The 24,067-nt window shown below is 48.9% G+C and overlaps 1 protein-coding gene across 2 annotated transcripts in view; it reads right to left on the minus strand.

Moving 5' to 3' along the window:
• Positions 1-647: 647 nt before the first annotated feature.
• Positions 648-24,067, minus strand: part of dnpep (aspartyl aminopeptidase) — a 56,218-nt gene continuing 32,798 nt past the window's right edge. The window contains exons 8-15 of one of the 2 annotated variants that reach the window (XM_078404353.1): positions 21,771-21,878; positions 20,174-20,251; positions 18,995-19,078; positions 16,302-16,462; positions 15,408-15,447; positions 14,213-14,314; positions 7,891-8,058; positions 648-1,816 (exon numbers count right to left, since the gene is read on the minus strand). In XM_078404353.1, coding sequence (XP_078260479.1) covers positions 1,766-1,816; positions 7,891-8,058; positions 14,213-14,314; positions 15,408-15,447; positions 16,302-16,462; positions 18,995-19,078; positions 20,174-20,251; positions 21,771-21,878 — 792 coding nt within the window. In that variant the 3' untranslated portion in view covers positions 648-1,765. The remainder of the gene's footprint in view (positions 1,817-7,890; positions 8,059-14,212; positions 14,315-15,407; positions 15,448-16,301; positions 16,463-18,994; positions 19,079-20,173; positions 20,252-21,770; positions 21,879-24,067) is intronic. The other variant, XM_078404355.1, reaches the window with a different exon arrangement.

The raw sequence follows: 24,067 nt of genomic DNA on the forward strand, positions 1-24,067 counted from the left end.
CGTTCTACTGAACGATCCTCCCATAAGCTGGGGTGTAGTTCCAATCTTCCAACCTACCCGATTTTGGCACTCGCACTTTTTCCTTACTTGCACTTCCTCTCTAGCTGTAACACTCCCAAGACCGCAAAAATTTGTAGATGGTTGTGGATGCAGCCCAGACCATCACACAACCCAACCTCTCTTCCATTGAATCCATCTACACCTCACGCTGCCTCGGCAAGGCCATCAGCATAATCAAGGACCAGTCTCACCCCGGCCACTCCCTCTTCTCCCCTCGCCCATCAGGCAAGAGGTACAGAAGTGTGAAAACGCACACCTCCAGATTCAGGGACAGTTTCTTCCCAGCTGTTATCAGGCAACTGAACCGTCCTCTCACCAACTAGAGAGCGGTCCTGACCTCCCATCCACCTCATTGGTGACCTTCGGACTACCTTTAATCGGACTTTATCTTGCACTAAATGTTATTCCCTTTATCATGTATCTGTACTATGGACGGCTCGATTGTAATCATGTACAGTTTTTCCGCTGACTGGTTAGCACGCAACAAAAGCTTGTCACTGTACCTTAATATACGTGACAATAAACTACCTTGGTACACATGGCAATAATTAATCAATCCTAATACCAACTCTTTGCAACCACTTTAATTTACAGAGTGCCTGAATTGCAAAATGTTTCACAATACTCCAATGTAACTTGTCCCGAGTGTGTGTAGGATAGCATTATTCTCTCACATCATATTGAATCATTCATATTGAATGGCGGTGCTGAATGGCCTACTCCTGCACCTATATTCTACGTTAGTGTGTGGGGATCGCTGGTCGGTGCGGAGTTGGTAGGCCGAAGGACCTGTTTCCTCACTGTATCTCTAAACGAATTAGAAATAAGAAGTTTCTCCATCATCTTTGAATTTCATGATTTATTGATTGTTTTAAAGAGAAGCAACGCATTTTAAGAAACATTATTATGAGGACAGTGATCTTTTTGTTCGTTTATAAACTGGGCGTGTAAATATATTTCAACCCCGTCACTTTTGGGGATTAACCAAGTTGACGGAAGTGTAGATAGCAAGTGAGGAACGGCCACGTTACCCTGAAACGTGGACTTTGTTCTACGCACAAAATCTGCGGAGAATCCATACAACAGCCTGATCCAACGAGAGGGAATGTGTGCTGGTCAAAAAAGAAAGACGTGTTGAAGGTTGTGAGGAGAATATTATTTGGAATACTGTGAGCAATTTGGGGCCCCATATCTGAGGAAGGATGTGCTGGCCCTGGAGAGGGTCCAGAGGAAGTTTGCCAGAATGATCCCAGGAATGAGTGGGTTATCATACGATGAGCGTTTGTCGGCTCTGGGCCTGTACTCGCTGGAGTTCAGAAGAATGAGGGGAGGGGGGGACTTCATTGAAACGTACCGAATAGCGAAATATAGAGTGGATGTGGGAGGATGTTTCCACTAGTGGGAGAGTCTAGGACCAGAGGCCACAGCCTCAAAATTAAAAGATGTTCCTTCAAGAAGGAGATGAGGAGGAATTTCTTTAGTCATTGGGTGGTAATTCTGTGGAATTCATTGCCACAGAAGGCTGTGGAGACTGTCAATGGGTATTTTAAAGGCAGAGATCGATAGATTCTTGATTAGTACGGGTGTCAGAGGTTATGGGGAGAAGGCAGGAGAATCAGATTCTTGATTAGATCGGGTGGTCTTGTCTGGAGATGTTGACCGGTCGGTGCTGGACACTCCTTCAGTGTCCGAGTCTCAGCACGGCTCAGTCAACGATCAGGCTGCTGTTCACAGACGGGAAGTGGTCAAAGAAGCCCTGGAGGAAAGATAGGAGGTTAGACGGATCACTCAGAAGTCCCAGGAGCAAAATTAGGCGAGTCTACTCCGCCATTCAATCGTGGCTGATCTATCTTTCCCACTCAACCCCATTCTCCTGCCATTTCCCCACAACCCCTGACACCCGTACTAATCACCAATCTCCACTATAAAAATACCCACTGATTTGGCCTCTACAATAAAATCCACAGATTCACTACCCCCTAATTAAAAATTCCTCCACGGCTCCTTTCTGAAGTTCATAAGTGATAGGAGTAGAATTAGGCCATTCGGCCCATCAAGTCTACTCCGCCATTCGAAGGTATTTACTTTAGATAGTTCCTCTGTCCCTCCTTCCCAGATCTGCCTCTATCTTCCTGTCTCCACCTATATCCTTCCTTTCTCCCGCACCCCTGACATCAGTCTGAAGAAGGGTCTCGACCCGAAACGTCACCCATTCCTTCTCTCCCGAGATGCTGCCTGACCCGCTGAGTTACTCCAGCATTTTGTGAATAAATACCTTCGATTTGTACCAGCATCTGCAGTTATTTTCTTATACTACTCCGCCATTCAATCATAATAATAATAATAATAATGCATTTTATTTATATAGCGCTTTTCATATACTCAAAGACGCTTTACAGAGATTTTGAGAACATAGGGAAATGAATAAATAGATAAATAAGTAAATAAATAAATGAACAGAGAAAGGAGACAGAAGGTGAGGTGACCTTCAGTGGTTGAAGGCAGTACTGAACAGGTGAGACTTCAGCGATGTTTTGAATGTGGTGAGTGTGGAGGAGTCTCTAACGGTTTGGGGTAGTGAGTTCCATAGGGTGGGAGCAGCGATGGAGAAAGCCCTGTCCCCCCAGGATCTGAGTTTGGTCCGGATGTGGGGGGATAGGAGATTGGCAGCGGCAGAGCGGAGGGTGCAGGTGGGAGTGTGCCTGTGGAGGAGGTCGGTCAGGTAGGATGGGGCCAGGTTATGGAGGGCTTTGTTGGTTATGAGGAGGATTTTGTACTGGATTCTCTGGGGGATGGGGAGCCAGTGGAGTTTATAAAGGACGGGGGTGATATGGTCACGGATCGAGGTGTGTGTGAGTAGACGGGCAGCGGAGTTTTGAATGTATTGAAGTTTATTGATGATTTTTGAGGGTGCGCCATAGAGGAGGCTGTTGCAGTAGTCCAGACGGGAGGTGATGAAGGCGTGGATGAGGGTTTCTGCAGCTGTGGAGGAGAGGGATGGACGGAGACGGGCAATGTTTTTGAGGTGGAAGAAGGCTGTCTTTGTGATGTGTTTGATGTGTTTGTCGAAGGAGAGGGTTTGATCAAGGATGATTCCAAGATTCCGGATGTGAGGTGAGGTGGATACTGGGAGACCATCAATGTTGAGGATGAAGTTTTGGGTGGATTTGGTGAGCGTTTTTGGACCAATGATGATGATTTCAGACTGATCATGGCTGATCAATCACTCCCTCCTAACCCCATTCACCTGCCTTCTCCCCATAACCTCTGACACCTGCACTAATCAAGAATCTATCTATCTCTGCCTGAAAAATATCCAGACTTGGCCTCCACAGCCGTCTGTGACAAAGAATTCCAAAGATTCACCGCCCTCTGACGAAAGAAATTCCCCCTCATCTCTTTTCTAAAGGTATGTCCCAAAGACACATACATGTGTGACCATCAGGGAGGGCAGGCAGGATATTAGACTTTATTTTATTGACTTTTAGAGATACACAGCGCGGAAACAGGCCCTTCGGCCCATCGAGACCGTGCCGACCGGCGATCACCCCGTATACTAGCTCTATCCTACACACGAGGGAAATATACAATTTACAGAAGCCAATTAACCTACAAACCCGCACGTCTTTGGAATGCGGGAGGAAACCGGTGCACCCAGAGAAAACCCACACGGTCACCGGGAGAACGTACAAAGTCAGTGGATTCCCAAAGCAACAGAAATAGAGAGGCAAAATATGAGCTCATTCATTCAAGATGTTTTCAAGTATATTTTGAGATGTTTGGTGTCAGTAAACACAGGTGTGCAGTGGGATCTGAGTACGGGTGCTGCGAACTCCGTACAGACAGCACCCGCAGTCAGGATCAAACCCGGATCTCTGGCACTGTGAGGCAGAAACACCACCAACTGGGCCTCTGTGCCAAACATAAGGACTGCAGGAATCCCCCGTGGCTCCGAATGACTGCACACAATACTGGCTGAAGCACCTGTTCCCGTGCTGTTCTGTGGCATGCTGGCACTGTTTCATTCCAAGGGAGAGGTGCAGGGGACACAGCAGAGGGGGGAGGTGCAGAGAGGGGGACACAGCAGAGGGGGGAGGTGCAGAGAGGGGGACACAGCAGAGGGGGGAGGTGCAGAGAGGGGGACACAGCAGAGGCAGGGACAGAGAGGGGGACACAGCAGAGGCAGGGGCGGTCACGGTGGCGCAGCGGTGTTACAGCGCTTGCAGCGCCAGAGACCCGGGTTCCATCCCGACTACGGGACCCGTCTGTACGGAGTTTGTACGTTCTCCCAGTGATCTGTTTGGGTTTTCTCTGAGATCTTCGGTTTCCTCCCACACTCCAAAGACGTACAGGTTTGTAGGTTAATTGATTGGGTAAATGTAAATATTGTACCTAGCGGGTGTAGGATAGTGTTAATGCGCGGGGATCGCTGGTCGGCACGGACCCGGTGGGCCTGTTTCCGCGCTGTATCTCTAAACTAAACTAAAGGTTCAGAGACGGGGACACAGCCAGAGACAAGGTCCCTGGAGTTTAGTCAGAATTCTTTAGTCAGAGGGTGGTGAGTCTGTGGAATTCTTTGCCACAGAAGGCTGTGGAGGCCAAGTCAATGGATATTTTTAAGGCAGAGATAGATTCTTGACTCGTACGGGGTTACGGTTAGAAGGCAGGAGAATGGGGTTGGGTGGGAGAGATAGATCAGCCATGATTGAATGGCGGAGTAGACGATGGGCGGAATGGCCTCATTCTGCTCTGATCACTGATGACCTGGTGGAGCGCTGTCATCAGCAGCAGCTCCCAGGGTGCGAGTGGGCGGATTGCCTGGACATCACCAGCCGGAGGTGGAGAGAACGTCATTGTAGACGTCAGCACTCTGGGAGCAAGCCCTGCCTCCAACACCAGCCCACACTGCCACCAGCTGGCGGTCAGGTAGATGACAGGGCAACACAACATCAAAACAGGACACAGAGTGCTGGAGTAACTCAGTGGGTCAGGCAGCATCTATGGAGAACACGGATAGGTGACGTTTCACAGAGTGCTGGAGTAACTCAGCAGGTCAGGCAGCATCTGTGGAGAACACGGATAGGTGTCGTTTCACAGAGTGCTGGAGTAACTCAGCAGGTCAGGCAGCATCTGTGGAGAACATGGAAGTTCATGAAGAACATCACTGAAGTCTCACCTGTTCAACACTGCCTTCAACCACTGACCGTCACCTCACCTTATTTTTCCTTTTCTGTTCGTTTACTTATTTATTTATTTATTTCTATGTTTTAGTAAACCCTGTAAAGCGTCTTTGAGTTTTTAGAAAAGCGCTATACAAATGTAATGCATTATTATTATTATTATTATAGGTGACGTTACAAATCAAGATCTGAAACGTTACCGATCCTTTTTCTCCAGGGATGCTGCCTGACCCGCTGTTACTCCAGCACTTTGTGTCCTTTTAGATCTTTAATATTGGCTGCCTTCTTTAGGCATAACCTCCAATATCCCTTCAATTGTCACCTTTTTCAGAAACACCTGTCATAGGAACAATGCTCGTTTACACCTAAGATAGACACAAAGTGCTGGAGTAACTCAGCGAGGGGTTTCGATCATAAACGCCACCCATTCCAACTATCCAGCGATGCTGCCTGTCCCGTTGAGATACTCCAGCATTTTGTGTCTATCTGTAGGAAAGATGCAAGGATATTTCCAGGACTTATTATCTCAATGGAATTAGGTCAGGTAAGGGGGAGGTGCAGCGAGGCCTGGGTGTCCTTGTACACCAGTCACTGAAAGTTGGCGTGCAGGTACAGCAGGCAGTGAAGAAAGCTAATGGCATGTTGGCCTTCATAACAAGAGGATTTCAGTATAGGAGCAAAGAGGTTCTTCTACAGTTGTATAGGGCCCTGGTAAGACCACATCTGGAGTATTGTGTACAGTTTTGGTCTCCTAATTTGAGGAAGGACATCCTTGTAATTGAGGCAGCGTAGATTCACGAGATTGATCCCTGGGATGGCGGGACTGACATATGAGGAAAGATTGAAAAGTCTAGGCTTATATTCACTGGAGTTTAGAAGGATGAGAGGGGATCTTAAAGAAACATATAAAATTATAAAAGGATCAAATACAGGAAAAATGTTTCCAATGTTGGGCGTGTCCAGAACCAGGGGGCCACAGTCTTAGAATAAAGGGGAGGCCATTTAAAACTGAGGTGAGAAAAAAACTTTTTCACCCAGAGAGTTGTGAATTTGTGGAATTCTCTGCCACTGAGGGCAGTGGAAGCCAAATCACTGGATGGATTTAAGAGAGAGTTAGATAGAGCTCTAGGGGCTAGTGGAATCAAGGGATTTGGGGAGAAGGCAGGCACGGGTTACTGATTATGGATGATCAGCCATGATCACAATGAATGGCGGTGCTGGCTCGAAGGGCCAAATGGCCTCCTCCTGCACCTATTGTCTATGTTTCAAGGGATAGGTTGAGCAGGCTATAACTATTCCTTGGAGCATAGGAGGATGAGGGGGTGATCTTATAGAGGTGTACAAGATCATGAGAGGAATAGATCAGGTAGATGCACAGAGTTTCTTGCCCAGAGTAGGAGAATCGAGAACCAGAGGACATAGGTTTAAGGTGAGGGAGGGAAAGGTTGAATAGGAATTTGAGGGGTAACTATTTTATACAACGGGAGGTAGGTGTATGGAATGAGCTGCCAGAGGAGATATTTGAGACAGGAGCCATCACAACATCTAAGAAACACATAGACATGTACATGCATTGGACAGGCATAGAGGGAGATGGGACAATGACAGGTAGGTGGGACTAGTGTAGATTGGGCTGAAGGGTCTACCTGCCCATGCTGGCCAAGGTCCAGGATATTGGTGGACCAGGAGCTGGGGAGGGTCACGGATGTTCATAAGTCATAGGAGCAGAATTAGGCCATTTGGCCCATAAAGTCTCCTCTGCCATTCAATCTTGGCTGACCTATCTTTCCCTCTCAACCCCATTCTCCTGCCTTCTCCCCATAACCCCTGACACCCGTGCTAATCAAGAATCTATCTATCTCTGCCTTTAAAATATCCATTGACGTGGCCTCCACAGCCTTCTGTGGCAATGAATCCCACAGATTCACCACCCTCTGACCAAAGAAATTCCTCCTCATCTCCTTTCTACAGGAACGTCCTTTTATTCTGAGGCTATCACCTCTGGTCCTAGACTCTCCCACTAGTGGAAACATCCTCTTCACATCCACTCTATCCAGGCCTCTATCATCCTTCTAAACTCCAGCAAGTACAGGCCCAGTGCCATCAAACGCTCATCATAGGTTAACCCACTCATTCCTGGGATCATTCTTGTAAACTTCCTCTGGACCCTCTCCAACGCTAGCACATCCTTCCTCAGATAAGGGTCCCAAAACTGCTCTCTGCCTTAAAAATATCAATTGACGTGGCCTCCACAGCCTTCTGTGGCAAAGAATTCCACAGATTCACCACCCTCTGACTAAAGAAGGGTCGTAAGCTGCCCAGCGCACCCCCCCCCCCCCCCCCCCCCCCCCAGTGGCCAAGACTGCAGATGAGGGGTAGAGATGCTGCCTCACAGCGCCAGAGACCCGGGTTCGATTGTGACTCAGGTGCTTGTCTATATGATCTCCCAGTGACCTACGTGGGTTTTCTCTGAGATCTTCGGTTTCCTCCCAAAGACGTGCAGGTTTATAAGTTAATTGGCTTGTTGTAAATGTAAAATTGTCCCTAGTGCGAGTAGGGTAGTGTTCGCTGGTCGGTTGTCGGCGTGGACCCGGTGGGCCGAAGGGCCTGTTTCTGTGCTGTATCTCAAAACTGAACTAAACTGTCTTACCTTGAGCAGCGTGATGCTGTGGAGGACACTGGAGGTGCAGCACATCTCACGGATGGAGTGCATTGCCAGCTGTGGGCTGCCTAAGTCCACCACTCTCATCCCCAGGGCCGAGGCCAGAAGCGGCCCGATCGTAGTGCCACACGGGCTGTCGTTCCTCACCATCACGTCCTGGAACACACAGACACACACACATGTTTTTGCATATCTTTCATTCATTTGTTCCGTATCATTAGCAAATTTGCAGATGATACTAAGCTGGGGGGTAGTGTGAATTGTGAGGAAGATGCAATAAGGCTGCAGGGTGACTTGGACAGGTTGTGTGAGTGGGCGGATACATGGCAGATGCAGTTTAATGTAGATTAGTGTGAGGTTATTCACTTTGGAAGTAAGAATAGAAAGACAGATTATTATCTGAATGGTGTCAAGTTAGGAAGAGGAGATGTTCAACGAGATCTGGGTGTCCTAGTGCATCAGTCACTGAAAGGAAGCATGCAGGTACAGCAGGCAGTGAAGAAAGCCAATGGAATGTTGGCCTTCATAACAAGAGGAGTTGAGTATAGGAGCAAAGAGGTCCTTCTACAGTTGTACCGGGCCCTGGTGAGACCGCACCTGGAGTACTGTGTGCAGTTTTGGTCTCCAAATTTGAGGAAGGATATTCTTGCTATTGAGGGCGTGCAGCGTAGGTTCACTAGGTTAATTCCCGGAATGGCGGGACTGTCGTATGTTGAAAGGCTGGAGCAATTAGGCTTGTATACACTGGAATTTAGAAGGATGAGGGGGGATCTTATTGAAACATAGAAGATAATTAGGGGATTGGACACATTAGAGGCAGGAAACATGTTCCCAATGTTGGGGGAGTCCAGAACAAGGGGCCACAGTTTAAGAATAAGGGGTAGGCCATTTAGAACGGAGATGAGGAAGAACTTTTTCAGTCAGAGAGTGGTGAAGGTGTGGAATTCTCTGCCTCAGAAGGCAGTGGAGGCCAGTTCGTTGGATGCTTTCAAGAGAGAGCTGGATAGAGCTCTTAAGGATAGCGGAGTGAGGGGGTATGGGGAGAAGGCAGGAACGGGGTACTCATTGAGAGTGATTAGCCATGATCGCATTGAATGGCGGTGCTGGCTCAAAGGGCTGAATGGCCTACTCCTGCACCTATTGTCTATTGTCTATTGTCTCCATATCACCATCTATATCTCTTGTTTCTCTTCCTCCTTGACTTCGACCCGAAACGTCAACTATTCCTTCTCTCCAGAGATGCTGTCTGACCCGCTGAGTTACTCCGCAGACACACACACACACATAGCTGGAGTCACTCCGAGGCTCAGAGAATGTGGACCACTGGGGAACGTGGACTGGTGATGTTACGGGTTGGGACCCTTCCTCACAGCCCATCAGTGGTTCATCCAGGCTACAGCCCAGTGTAAAGGAACAGGCCCTTTGGCCCCTCGAGTCCCTGCCGACCATCAACCACCCATTCACATTGCGTACTGCTGCAGAGTACAGGAGAGGCCCTTTGGCCCATTAAGTCCATGCCAACCATCAACTACCCATTCACACTTGACTAGAATGCAGGAACAGGCCCTTCGGCCCATCGAGTCTGGGCCGAATAACAACCACACCGATTCTATTTTCTTCTCCCCACACTCTCATCGATTTCCAGCTCAACCACTAAGCTATGCACGTGACGTGCAGGTTTGATGGGGTTAATTGACCTCTGTAACTTGCCCCACTGAACCTGCATGTCTTTGGGGCGTGGAAGGAAACCGGAGCACCTGGAGAAACCCAGGGAGATCGTGCACACTCCTCGCACACAGCACCCGAGGTCAGGATCGAACCCAGGTCTCTGCAGAGTGAGACAGCGGCTCAACTACGCCACCCTGTGGTGCTGGCCTGAACTAATTCCCAGTTCCCAATTGATCGAAAATAGACACAAAAAGCTGGAGTAACTCAACGGGTCAGACAGCATCGTTGGAGAGAAGGAATAGTTGACGTTTCGGGTCGAAGTCAGGGGAAGGAGAAACGAGAGATATAGATGGTGATAAGGAGAGATACGGAACAAATGAATGAAAGATATGCAAAAAGATAAGGATGATAAAGGAAACCGGCCATTGTTAGCTGTGAGCTAGGTGGAAACCAGTTACAGTGAGGCGACTGTGAGCTAGGTGGAAACCAGTTACAGTGAGGCGACTGTGAGCTAGGTGGAAACCAGTTACAATGAGGCGACTGTGAGCTAGGTGGAAACCAGTTACAATGAGGCGACTGTGAGCTAGGTGGAAACCAGTTACAATGAGGCGACTGTGAGCTAGGTGGAAACCAGTTACAATGAGGCGACTGTGAGCTAGGTGGAAACCAGTTACAATGAGGCGACTGTGAGCTAGGTGGAAACCAGTTACAATGAGGCGACTGTGAGCTAGGTGGAAACCAGTTACAATGAGGCGACTGTGAGCTAGGTGGAAACCAGTTACAATGAGGCGACTGTGAGCTAGGTGGAAACCAGTTACAATGAGGCGACTGTGAGCTAGGTGGAAACCAGTTACAATGAGGCGACTGTGAGCTAGGTGGAAACCAGTTACAATGAGGCGACTGTGAGCTAGGTGGAAACCAGTTACAGTGAGGCGACTGTGAGCTAGGTGGAAACCAGTTACAGTGAGGCGACTGTGAGCTAGGTGGAAACCAGTTACAATGAGGCGACTGTGAGCTAGGTGGAAACCAGTTACAATGAGGCGACTGTGAGCTAGGTGGAAACCAGTTACAATGAGGCGAATGTGAGCTAGGTGGAAACCAGTTACAATGAGGCGACTGTGAGCTAGGTGGAAACCAGTTACAATGAGGCGACTGTGAGCTAGGTGGAAACCAGTTACAGTGAGGCGACTGTGAGCTAGGTGGAAACCAGTTACAATGAGGCGACTGTGAGCTAGGTGGAAACCAGTTACAGTGAGGCGACTGTGAGCTAGGTGGAAACCAGTTACAATGAGGCGACTGTGAGCTAGGTGGAAACCAGTTACAGTGAGGCGACTGTGAGCTAGGTGGAAACCAGTTACAATGAGGCGACTGTGAGCTAGGTGGAAACCAGTTACAGTGAGGCGACTGTGAGCTAGGTGGAAACCAGTTACAGTGAGGCGACTGTGAGCTAGGTGGAAACCAGTTACAATGAGGCGACTGTGAGCTAGGTGGAAACCAGTTACAATGAGGCGACTGTGAGCTAGGTGGAAACCAGTTACAATGAGGCGACTGTGAGCTAGGTGGAAACCAGTTACAATGAGGCGACTGTGAGCTAGGTGGAAACGTTACAGTGAGGCGACTGTGAGCTAGGTGGAAACCAGTTACAGTGAGGCGACTGTGAGCTAGGTGGAAACCAGTTACAATGAGGCGACTGTGAGCTAGGTGGAAACCAGTTACAATGAGGCGACTGTGAGCTAGGTGGAAACCAGTTACAATGAGGCGACTGTGAGCTAGGTGGAAACCAGTTACAATGAGGCGACTGTGAGCTAGGTGGAAACCAGTTACAATGAGGCGACTGTGAGCTAGGTGGAAACCAGTTACAGTGAGGCGACTGTGAGCTAGGTGGAAACCAGTTACAGTGAGGCGACTGTGAGCTAGGTGGAAACCAGTTACAATGAGGCGACTGTGAGCTAGGTGGAAACCAGTTACAGTGAGGCGACTGTGAGCTAGGTGGAAACCAGTTACAATGAGGCGACTGTGAGCTAGGTGGAAACCAGTTACAATGAGGCGACTGTGAGCTAGGTGGAAACCAGTTACAGTGAGGCGACTGTGAGCTAGGTGGAAACCAGTTACAATGAGGCGACTGTGAGCTAGGTGGAAACCAGTTACAGTGAGGCGACTGTGAGCTAGGTGGAAACCAGTTACAGTGAGGCGACTGTGAGCTAGGTGGAAACCAGTTACAATGAGGCGACTGTGAGCTAGGTGGAAACCAGTTACAATGAGGCGACTGTGAGCTAGGTGGAAACCAGTTACAATGAGGCGACTGTGAGCTAGGTGGAAACCAGTTACAATGAGGCGACTGTGAGCTAGGTGGAAACCAGTTACAGTGAGGCGACTGTGAGCTAGGTGGAAACCAGTTACAGTGAGGCGACTGTGAGCTAGGTGGAAACCAGTTACAATGAGGCGACTGTGAGCTAGGTGGAAACCAGTTACAATGAGGCGACTGTGAGCTAGGTGGAAACCAGTTACAATGAGGCGACTGTGAGCTAGGTGGAAACCAGTTACAATGAGGCGACTGTGAGCTAGGTGGAAACCAGTTACAATGAGGCGACTGTGAGCTAGGTGGAAACCAGTTACAATGAGGCGACTGTGAGCTAGGTGGAAACCAGTTACAATGAGGCGACTGTGAGCTAGGTGGAAACCAGTTACAATGAGGCGACTGTGAGCTAGGTGGAAACCAGTTACAATGAGGCGACTGTGAGCTAGGTGGAAACCAGTTACAATGAGGCGACTGTGAGCTAGGTGGAAACCAGTTACAGTGAGGCGACTGTGAGCTAGGTGGAAACCAGTTACAGTGAGGCGACTGTGAGCTAGGTGGAAACCAGTTACAATGAGGCGACTGTGAGCTAGGTGGAAACCAGTTACAATGAGGCGACTGTGAGCTAGGTGGAAACCAGTTACAATGAGGCGACTGTGAGCTAGGTGGAAACCAGTTACAATGAGGCGACTGTGAGCTAGGTGGAAACCAGTTACAATGAGGCGACTGTGAGCTAGGTGGAAACCAGTTACAATGAGGCGACTGTGAGCTAGGTGGAAACCAGTTACAATGAGGCGACTGTGAGCTAGGTGGAAACCAGTTACAATGAGGCGACTGTGAGCTAGGTGGAAACCAGTTACAATGAGGCGACTGTGAGCTAGGTGGAAACCAGTTACAATGAGGCGACTGTGAGCTAGGTGGAAACCAGTTACAATGAGGCGACTGTGAGCTAGGTGGAAACCAGTTACAATGAGGCGACTGTGAGCTAGGTGGAAACCAGTTACAATGAGGCGACTGTGAGCTAGGTGGAAACCAGTTACAATGAGGCGACTGTGAGCTAGGTGGAAACCAGTTACAATGAGGCGACTGTGAGCTAGGTGGAAACCAGTTACAATGAGGCGACTGTGAGCTAGGTGGAAACAGGTTACAGTGAGGCGACTGTGAGCTAGGTGGAAACCAGTTACAATGAGGCGACTGTGAGCTAGGTGGAAACCAGTTACAATGAGGCGACTGTGAGCTAGGTGGAAACCAGTTACAATGAGGCGACTGTGAGCTAGGTGGAAACCAGTTACAATGAGGCGACTGTGAGCTAGGTGGAAACCAGTTACAATGAGGCGACTGTGAGCTAGGTGGAAACCAGTTACAATGAGGCGACTGTGAGCTAGGTGGAAACCAGTTACAATGAGGCGACTGTGAGCTAGGTGGAAACCAGTTACAATGAGGCGACTTTGAAGCTAGTACGACTTGGATGGGAGGATGGAGAGAGCGGAGATGCAAGGGTTACTTGAAGTTAGAGAAATCAATATTCATACCACTGGGTTGCAAGTGTGAAGATAGGTCTCAGCCTGAAACGTCACCCATCCCTTCTCTCCAGAGATGCTGCTTGTCCCGCTGAGTTACTCCAGCATTTTGTTTCTTATCTCCACTGGGTTGTAAGCATCCCAAGCGATATACGAGGTGCTGTTCCTCTAGTTTGCGTTTAGTCTCACTTTGACAGTGGAGGAGGCCCATGACAGAAAGGCCAGTGTGGGAATTTAGAGATACAGCACGGAAACAGGCCCTTTCAGCCCACACCGACCAGCGATCCCCGCACATTAACACTATCCTATACCCACTAGGGACAACTTTTACATTTACCAAGCCAATTATCCTACAAACCTGTACGTCTTTGGAGTGTGGGAGGAAACCGAAGATCTCGGAGAAAACCCACGCGGGTCACGGGGAGAACGTACAAACTCCGTACAGACAGCACCCGCAGTCGGGATGGAACCCGGGTTTAAAAGAGAGTTAGATAGAGCTCTAGGGGCTAGCGGAATCAAGGGATATGGGGAAAAGGCAGGCATGGGTTACTGATTGTGGATGATCAGCCATGATCACAATGAATGGCGGTGCTGGCTCGAAGAGCCAAATGGCCTCCTCCTGCACCTATTTTCTAAGTTTCTATGTTAAAACACTTTGTCAAGAGTGAAGATTCAAGAGTAACTCAGCGGGACAGGCAGCACCTGAGGAGAGAAGGACTGGGTGGCGTTTCGGGTCGAGACCCTTCTTCAGATGGTTGGATAGTTTCCCGCCCCCTTCCATCCACCCTCCCCAACACGCTGATGGAAGGGGAGGGTACAAGCTTACCTGGAGAGGGACGCCCACACGCTCAGCTATCTCTCGCATGACAGCAGCCGTCACAGAGGTCGAGGCATATCGCTGGTTGCTGTTAAACTTAAGCACTGGCCCCTGGACCAAAACAGAGAAAGGGCTTTGTTAGAAAAATCACACGGTGGCAGGACTTCGGAAAATAAAGCCCACAATTAGTTCTGTGGTCTGGAATACTGCGAGAAATTAGAGCGGTCACGGTGGCGCAGCGGCAGAGTTGGTGCCTTACAGTGAACGCAGCGCCGGAGACCCGGGTTCCATCCCGACCACGGGTGCTGTCTGTGCGTACGTACGGGGATCGCTGGTCGGCGCGGACCCGGTGGGCCGAAAGGGCCTGTTTCCGCGCTGTATCTCTAAACTAAACTAAACATGTTGCTGCCTCACAGACCCGGGTTCATTCCTGACCTCGGGTGCTGTCTGTGTGGAGTTTGCACGTTCTCCCTTTTACTCAGATCCCACTGCACATCCATGTTCACCAATACGACACATCTTAAAAAAATCATTTTAATGCATTTTCCTGAACGAATAAGTTCACATTTCCCCTCCAGATGTCTGTTGGTTCAGGGATTCACAGTGAATCCTCTGGAATTTTAGAGCAATAAATACAACGATAATTGATTGTTGTATATTATCAGGGAGTATGGGGAGAAGGCAGGAACGGGGTACAGATTGAGAATGATCAGCCATGATCACATTGAATGGTGGTGCTGGCTCGAAGGGCCGAATGGCCTCCTCTCCTGCACCTATTGTCTATTTACTTGTGTGCTATTGTGTTAATGGGACCTCTTTGAGCTTTAGACTTTAGAGAAACAGCACAGAAACAGGCCCTTCAGCCCACCAAGTTCATGCTGACCAGCAATCACCTCCTACCTACACTAGCACTATCCCACACACTAGGAACAAATTTTCAATTTACAGAAGCCAATTAACCTGCAAACCGCACGTCTTTGGAATAAGGGAGGAAACAGCAGCACCCGGAGAACGTACAAACTCCGTACAGACAGCACCCGTGGTCAGGGTCGAACCCTGGTCTCTGGCGCTGAGAGGCAGCAGCTCTACCCGCTGCGCCACTGTACCGCCCAGTTCCACCAGCACTTTGTTTTTGTGTTCAAGATTTCAGCCTTTGCAGTCTCCTGCGTCTCTGTGGAATTTAATGGTGATGTAAAAATCTTACCTTATGCAGAGCCGGCCTGAGATTCTCCTCATGTTTGTCTCTGGAAAGATTGAAAATAAAGGCAAGTTACATTTGGTTCTGGCTTGTGGTGTCCTGTCTGAAGTCCACGCTCCTTGCTGTGACCTTGGTAGCAGGGTCCCTACCCGAAACGTCACCTCTATCCATGTTCTCCCGAGATGCTGCCTGACCCGCTGAGTTACTCCAGCATTTTGTGTCTACCTTCGATTCAAACCAGCATCTGCATTTTTTCCCCCATACTATAAAAGACATATACTATAAAATACCTTTTTTAAAAGACGTTTGAACGGGTATGGATACGTGGATGGGAAAAGGCCGAGAGGGATTTGGGCCAAATGTGGGCAGCTAGGACTAGTGCGGATGGGACATCTTGGTTGGCATGGGCAAGTTGGGCCGATGGGCCTGTTTCTACGCTGTGTGAATCTCCAATTGGCTCTATCACTCTACAAATGAATGTACCGTTGAATCTACGACTCTACCATTGACTCTACGTTCAACCCTATGATTCCACGATCGACTCTACAATGAATGAATGCTTTATTGCCACATGTGACAAATCACGGTGAAATCCTTTGCTTGCATACCTCAAGGTATGTAAATAGTCGCCCACAATGTACCCCCACGCCGGCTCCCCCTTCGATCCTTCCCCTGGTAGCAGCGTCCTCACTTCCATGTGTCCGTCCTCATCCGTCGGTCGGCGCCATCATCAGCCGCCGCAACGACCTCCCCACTATCGCTGCTGGGTCCTCGGTGGACTCCCCTGTGGCGCCGACCTTGCGATGCTGCGAATGACGGACACTATGGCTGTACATAAATGCAATCAAGGCTGCCCCAAGAGGTAGAGCGAAGGGGAGGTAGCATCGACACTTCACTTACTGGTAGTTGGGGTGCAAGGCGTGGGCCATATCGGAGCTGACCATGAAGGACTTGGCTATGGCTTCCTCGTAAGCGGTGAGGTTCTTCTCGCAGGCTGAGAGGCGGCGAAGGATTAACTCCGTCAGGGAGGAGGCTGCACCTTGCGCGCTGCCGCTGCCGACCTCCACGCAGCAGGGGAGAAGATGGAAGCACAAGATTAGAACGCGGCTTCCAGGCACGCAGACACACAGCGCTGGGGTAACTAAGCGGGTCGGGCAGCATCTCTGGAGAACATGGATAGGTGACGTTTTGGGTTGGGACCCTTCTTCACACTCGACCAGAAACGTCAGCTGTCATGTACCCCAGAGATGCTTCGTAACCCGCTGAGTTACTCCAGAGGCGGCACGGTGGCCCAGCGGTAGAGTTGCTGCCTCACCGCGCCAGAGACCCGGGTTTGATCCTGACTAAGGGTGTAAAGGTGAATTGAACAGTAGTTTATGGAAGGACCGTTATGGGTGTATGGGTATATTTACGGGTGTATGTCTGTACGGAGTTTGTACGTTCTCCCTGTAACCATGTGGGTTTTCTCCGGGTGCTCCGGTTTCTTCTCACACTCCACAGACGTACAGGTTTGTAAGTCAATTAGCTTGGTATAGTGTAACAATAATGCCTAGTGTGTGTGGGATAGTGTTAGTGTGCGGTGATCGCTGGTTGGCGTGGACTCGGTGGGCTGTTTTCGCTCTGTATCTCTAAAATTAAAACTAAACTAAAGTAAACTAAACACTTTGTGTCCTATGTGTAAGAAGGAACTGCAGATGCTGGTTTAAACTGAAGGATAGACGCAAAAAGCTGGAGTAACTCAGTGGGACAGGCAGCATCTCTGGAGAGAAGGAATGGGTGATGTTTCGGGTCGAGACCCTTCTTCAGACTGGTTAGAGATAAGGGAAATGAGAGATATAGATGGTGATGTGGAGAGAACGAAAGATATGCAAAAAAGTAACAATGATACAGGAAACAGACCCATTGTTGGCTGTTTGTAGGGTGAAAGTAAGAAGCTGGTGCGACTTGGGTGGGGGAGGGATAGAGAGAGAGGGAATGCCAGGGCTACCTGAAGTGAGAGAAATCAATATTCACACCACTGGGCTGTAAGCTGCCCAAGTAAAATACGAGATGCTGTTCCTCCAATTTGCGTTTAGCCTCACTCTGACAATGGAGGAGACCGAGGACAGAAAGGTCTGTGTGGGAATGGGAAGGAGATTTAAAGTGTCCAGATTAGGTTGGTTCACGTAGGCTGAGCAAAGGTGTTCCGTGAAACAATCGCCCAGTCTGCATTTGGTCTCGGCTTGTTACAGTAAGAGCCCACTTCTTAAACAATGGATACAGTAGATGAGGTTGGAGGAGGTGCAAGTGAACCTGTGCCTGAGCTGAAAGGACTGTTGGGGTCCCTGGACAGAGTCGAGGGAGGAGGTGTAGCGACAGGTGTTGCATCTTCTGCGGTTGCAGGGGAAGGTACCTGGAGAGGGGGTGGTTTGGGTGGGAAGGGATGAGTTAACCAGGGAGTTGCGGAGGGAACGGTCTCTGCGAAAGGCGGAAAGGGGTGGAGATGGGGAAATGTGGCTAGTGGTGGGATCCCATTGGAGGTGGTGGAAATGTCAGAGGATTATGTGTTGTATGTGGGTGGAAGGTAAGGACTAGGGGGATTCTTGCCCCTGTTACGACTAGGGGAGGGGGAGCAAGGGCGGCGCTGCGGAGTACCGAGGAGACACGAGTGAGGGTCTCATCTATGATGGGAGAGGGGAACCCTAAAGAATGAGGACCTCTTGGATGTCCTGGTATGGAACACCTCATCTTGGGCGCAGACGGAGGAATTGGGAGTCAGGGGATAGAGTCTTTGCAGGAAGCAGGGTGGGAAGAAGTGTAGTGGAGATAGTTGTGGGAGTCAGGGGGTTTGTAATAGACGCCAGTCAATAGTCTATTTCCTGTGATAGCGACTGTGAGATCATGAAAGGGGAGGGAGGTGTCAGAGATGGTCCAAGTGAATTTGAGTGCAGGATGGAAATTGGTGGTGATGTTGATGAAGTCCATGAGTTCTGCATGGGTGCAGGAGGTAGCACCAATGCAGTCATCGATGTAGCAGAGGTAGAGTTCGGGGATAGGGCCAGTGTACGCCTGGGACAGGGATTGTTCAACGCACCCTACAAAGAGGCAGGCATAGCTGGGCCATGCGGTGCCCGTAGCTATGCTTTGGACTTGGAGGAAGTGGCAGGAGTCGAAGGAGAAGTTGTTGAGGGTGGGGACCAGCTCCGCTAGGTGGAGGAGAGTGTTAGTAGAGGGAAATTGGATGGCTCTGCGGTCAAGGAAGAAACGGAGGGCTTTAAGGCCTTCCTGGTGGGGGATGGAGGTGTAGATTGACAGAACGTCCACAGTAAAGATGAGAGTGTGGGCTCGGAAAGCGGAAGTCATTGCAGAGACGAAGGGCATGTGAGGTATCTTGGACACAGGTCGGGAGAGATTGGACCAGGGGGGGAATAGGATGGAGTCGAGGCATGTGGAAATCATTGCCATGGGACAGGATGAATGTATTAACCAACATCTACAATTCTTTGTTTCTATATCACAGACTCTCATCTTTATCACAGAACAACAGTAAAACATCAGATGGTTAGTTAAACAAAAAGACACGTTGTGACTTCGCTCTCCACGTCCACCCTCACCTCCTCATTGTCGAAGAGAGTAATCATTCGGATGTTGGTGTCTTCTGTCAGTGTGCCGTTGTCCTTACATGATTCAATCAGGCCCTGTGGAGGAAGCAGAGTGAGGTGTGATAGCTGGGGCAGCACAGCACACACACCCTGGAGACTGGCACCAACCGCTCTGTCACAGCAGTGCAGGTCAAGGGATGGAGGTCAGGGGCACCGGTAACCCGAGGCAAGAGAGAGAGACGGGGGGAGAGAGAGGGAGAGAGAGAGGGAGGGAGAGAGAGAGAGAGAGAGAGAGAGAGAGAGAGAGAGAGAGAGAGAGAGAGAGAGAGAGAGAGAGAGAGAGAGAGAGAGAGAGAGAGAGAGAGAGAGGGAGGGAGACGGAGGGAGAGAGACAGAGGGAGAGAGACAGAGGGAGAGAGACAGAGGGAGAGAGACAGAGGGAGAGAGACAGAGGGAGAGAGACAGAGGGAGAGAGACAGAGGGAGAGAGACAGAGGGAGAGAGAGACAGGGAGAGAGAGACAGGGAGAGAGAGACAGGGAGAGAGAGACAGGGAGAGAGAGAGACAGGGAGAGAGAGAGACAGGGAGAGAGAGAGACAGGGAGAGAGAGACAGGGAGAGAGAGACAGGGAGAGAGAGAGACAGGGAGAGAGAGAGAGAGGGAGAGAGAGAGAGAGGGAGAGAGAGAAAGAGAGAGACGGGGAGGGAGAGGGATAGACAGGGAGCTGATCTCTGCCTCCTAATCCCATTTTCCTGCTTTCTCCCCATAACCCTTGACACCCGTTCTAATCAAGAACTTGTCTATCTGTGCCTCAAAAATATCCACTGACTTGGCCTCCACAGCCCTCTGTGGCAATGTTCCACAGATTAACTACCCTCTGACTAAAGAAGTTCCTCCTCACCTCCTTTCTAAAAGAGCACCCTTTAATGCTGTGTCCTTTCTCTCTCCATCTGTCTCTCTCCCTCCCCCCCCCCCCCCCCCCCCCACCCACCCTTCTCTCTCTCTCACTTAACTACCCTTTGCCTTCACAGATGCCGCTTGACACCCTGACTTCCTCCCCAGCAGTCTGTTTCCGGGACCAGAACCATTCCTTTGCTGCTTGAACCCCTGATTTCATTTTTGTTTTTTGGCGACAGATTTGCGTCTCTCCAGCCTCTTTCTGTGAGCAGAGTCCCAGCTTCCATTGCGTTACCTGCAGGGCTCCGTAGCAACTGTGAAGGTTGTCCAGACGTGGACCAAATATGAACTCCTTGAAAGCACCACCCAGGGCCTGGAAAGGAGAAGAGCCACAGAGTCATACGGCGTGGAAACAGGCCCTTCAGCCCAACTTGCCCACACCAGCCAACATGCCCCATCTACACTAGTCCCACCGGCCCGCGTTTCGCCCGTATCCCTGTTATCGGGCTTCTCATTTATAATAATAAATTTTATTTGTCATAAGTAGGTTGGCACAGGTTCAAAGGTACAATGAAATGTATTTGTACAATGAAATGTATTTAAACCGTTTTTTCCTGTTTTAGTTTCTGTCTGTATGCAGGCAGCAGTAGAATGGAACAGTGATCTGCCTTACCAAAAGCAGGGCGAGGGAGGGGCTTATAACAGTCTCTGAATGGGGTGTAACAATGGTCCAGGGCCTGCTCTCCCCTAGTGGGAAAAGTGATGTGTTGGAAATATTTTGGGAGAACCATATTCATTTTGGCTCTGTTGAAGTTTCCCCGAACAATGAACGCAGCCTCAGGATGGGAGTTCTCCAGCTCATTTACAATCCCATACAGTTCGTCCAGGGCTAGAGATTTATCAGCCTGTGGGGGGGATGTAAGCAGCAGTAAGGAGGACTGAACTGAACTCTCTGGGGAGGTAGAAAGGTCCAGCTTTAATGGTCAACAGCTCCAGAACTGGGGAGCAGTGTATAGTTAAAACGCAGACATCCATGGCCCACGAAGAGTTAACCATAAAGCACACTCCCACTCCCCCTTGCTTCTGAACGGTCCTTCCATAAGCTACTGTCCGATTCACCTTTACCCCATTGCAGACTTTGTCTCTGGAACTGATGTGCTACACTGCTGAGAACTATATTCTACACCCTGTATCTTCCATTTTACCTATTGTACTTGAGTTTGAACTGATTGTATCTATATCTGTGTGTGTGTGCATATATATGTGTGCATGTACGTGTGTATGTCTACATATGTGTATGTATTTGTGCATATATATAAATACACACACAGTACCCTCCATGATGTTTGGCACAAAGACCCATCATTTATTTATTTGCCTCTGTACTCCACAATTTGCCCTGAAATGAGGGGGACTCTGTATAAACACCACTGTCATTTCTACATGGTGAAACCAAAATGTTTAAAAATGGCCTTTAATAAAATCTGACAATGTGCACTTTAACCATATGTGATTTTTTCTATCACAAATCTCAAACTGTGGAGTACAGAGGCAAATAAATAAATGATAGGTCTTTGTCCCAAACATTATGGAGGGCACTGTATATACATATATATATATATATATATGCATACACACACACATATATATATATATACACACACACATACACAAACACATATGTACACACGCACACATACACATATATACACACACACATATACATACATATACAAACGCACACACACAGACGCGCACACACACATATATATATGTAGATGTACAGTATACCTGACCTGCTTTGATACCATGCAAACAAAGCTTTTCACGTTATCTCGGTACAGGTGACAATAATACACTAAAAGTGACCCACCTTGGGGGTGGGGACTCACCGAGGGCTGTGTATCAGCCAGGCACAGCTCAAAGTCTATGATGTTCTCCACCCCGACCCCCAGCTCCGTGGAGATCAGATTCAGCAGGACAGAGTGGTGCTTCTCACACTGCAGGTGAAAACCACAATGCAAGAACTCAGAGGACAGCATTTTTTTTTTTTAATCTAAAAATGTATTCAATTATTTAAAAACAATATTTACAATGCAATAAAACAAAACCGAACCCACCACCAGAATACAATACAAACAAATATACCAAATGAAACTATTATACAACTATGTTATAATCCCTAAATAGGATCAGAGAGGCCAGCAGGGGTGTGGCGACACACACACGGTGGCGCGGCGGTGGAGTTGCTGCCTTACAGCGAATGCAGCGCCGGAGACTCAGGTTCGATCCTGACTACGGGCGCCGTCTGTACGGAGTTTGTACGTTCTCCCCGTGACCTGCGTGGGTTTTCTCCGAGATCTTCGGTTTCCTCCCACACTCCAAAGACGTACAGGTATGTAGGTTAATTGGCTGGGTAAATGTAAAAATTGTCCCTAGTGTGTGTAGGATAGTATTAATGTGCGGGGATCGCTGGGCGGCGCGGACCCGGTGGGCCGATGGGCCTGTTTCCGCGCTGTATCTCTAAATCTAAATCTAAAAACCTCTCCCTGCCGTGGTGGACGTGACCCTGTGCTCTCTTTAACATTCATTACAAAACAAGTGAAGGTCGTCATTTTCTTTTGAGATTGCTTTTTTTTTTGCATCATTTATCAACGATTGAGGATAAGGGATGACCTTAAAGAGGTGCACAAAATCACGAGAGGAATAGATCGAGTAGATGCATGGAGTCTCTTCCCAGTGTAGGAAAAAAAACTGCAGATGCTGGTTTAAATCGAAGGTGGACGCAAAATGCTGGAGTAACTCAGCGGGTCAGGCAGTATCTCTGGAGAGAAGGAATGGGCGACGTTTCGGGTCGAGACCCTTCTTCAGACTGATGTCAGGGGAGGTGGCGGGACAAAGATAGGATGTAGTAGGAGACAGGAAGACTAGTGGGAGAACTGGAAAGGGGGAGGGGATAGAGAGGGAAAGCAGGGACTATCTGAAGTTAGAGAAGTCAATGTTTATACCGCTGGAGTCTCTTCCCAGGATATGACTTGCAAAGTACATTACATCTAAAGTGCTTAGCCAATTGCATGTGGTTGCCAGCTACTGATAAGCAATTCTGAAGAAAATTGGGGAATAGAGGGGGAATCCAGGACCGGAGGACATAGGTTTAAGGTGAGGGGGGGAGGGAAAGATTTAATAAAAATCTGAGGGGTAACATTTTCACACACAGGGTGGTGGGTGTATGGAACGAGCTGCCGGAGGAGGTAGTTGAGGTTGGGACTATCGCAACGTTTAAGAAACATTAAACAGGTACATGGATAGGACAGGTTTAGAGGGATATGGACCAAACGCAGGCAGGGGCAATAGTGTAGATGGGACATGTTGGTCAGTGTGGGCAAGTTGGGCCGAAGGGCCTGTTTCCGCGCTGTATAACTCACTCTATAGCGTTGCACGTAGGTTAAATGCACAGTCTTTTACCCAGAGTAGTGGAATCAAGAACCAGAGGATATAGGATTAAAGTGCGAGCTTAGTGACATAGTTAAGTTAATGACAGTGTATTTAAGAAACAAACACATAAGCCAAATTTCCTTCTCTGAAGATAGACACAAAATGCTGGAGTAACTCGGCGGGTCAGGCAGCATCTCTGGAGGAAAGGGATAGGTGATGTTTCAGATTCTGGACATTATCTTGCACTAAACCTTATTCCCTTTATCACATGTCTGTACACTGTGGATGCTCGATTGTAATCCAATTGTCTTTCTGCTGACAAAAACTTTTCACTGTACCTCGGTACACGTGACAATAAACTAAACAAAATTAAACTAAACAAAATTAAACTAAACCCTGACAGTACCTTCCAGGCATCCCCCACCCTCTGTGTAAAACAATACTTGCCCCGAACATCTCCTTGAAACTCTGCCTCTCTGTCCTTAAAGCTATGCCATCTAGCATTTGCCATTACCACCCCAAGATCAAAGGCTCTGAATGTCTACCCTATCCGTGCCTCTCATAATTGTCTCTGCGTGTCTGATTGTAGTCTCTTTACTTTTTTACTATTAGAGATACAGCGTGGAAGCAGGCCCTTCGGCCCACTGAGTCCGTGCCGACCAACGCCAGCACCATCCTACACACAAGGATGATTTACATTTTACAGATGCCAATTAACCTATCAACCTGCACGTCTTTGGAGTGTGGAAGGAAA

This window comes from Rhinoraja longicauda, chromosome 8, assembly GCF_053455715.1.
Source record: "Rhinoraja longicauda isolate Sanriku21f chromosome 8, sRhiLon1.1, whole genome shotgun sequence".
Taxonomy (NCBI): domain Eukaryota; kingdom Metazoa; phylum Chordata; class Chondrichthyes; order Rajiformes; family Arhynchobatidae; genus Rhinoraja; species Rhinoraja longicauda.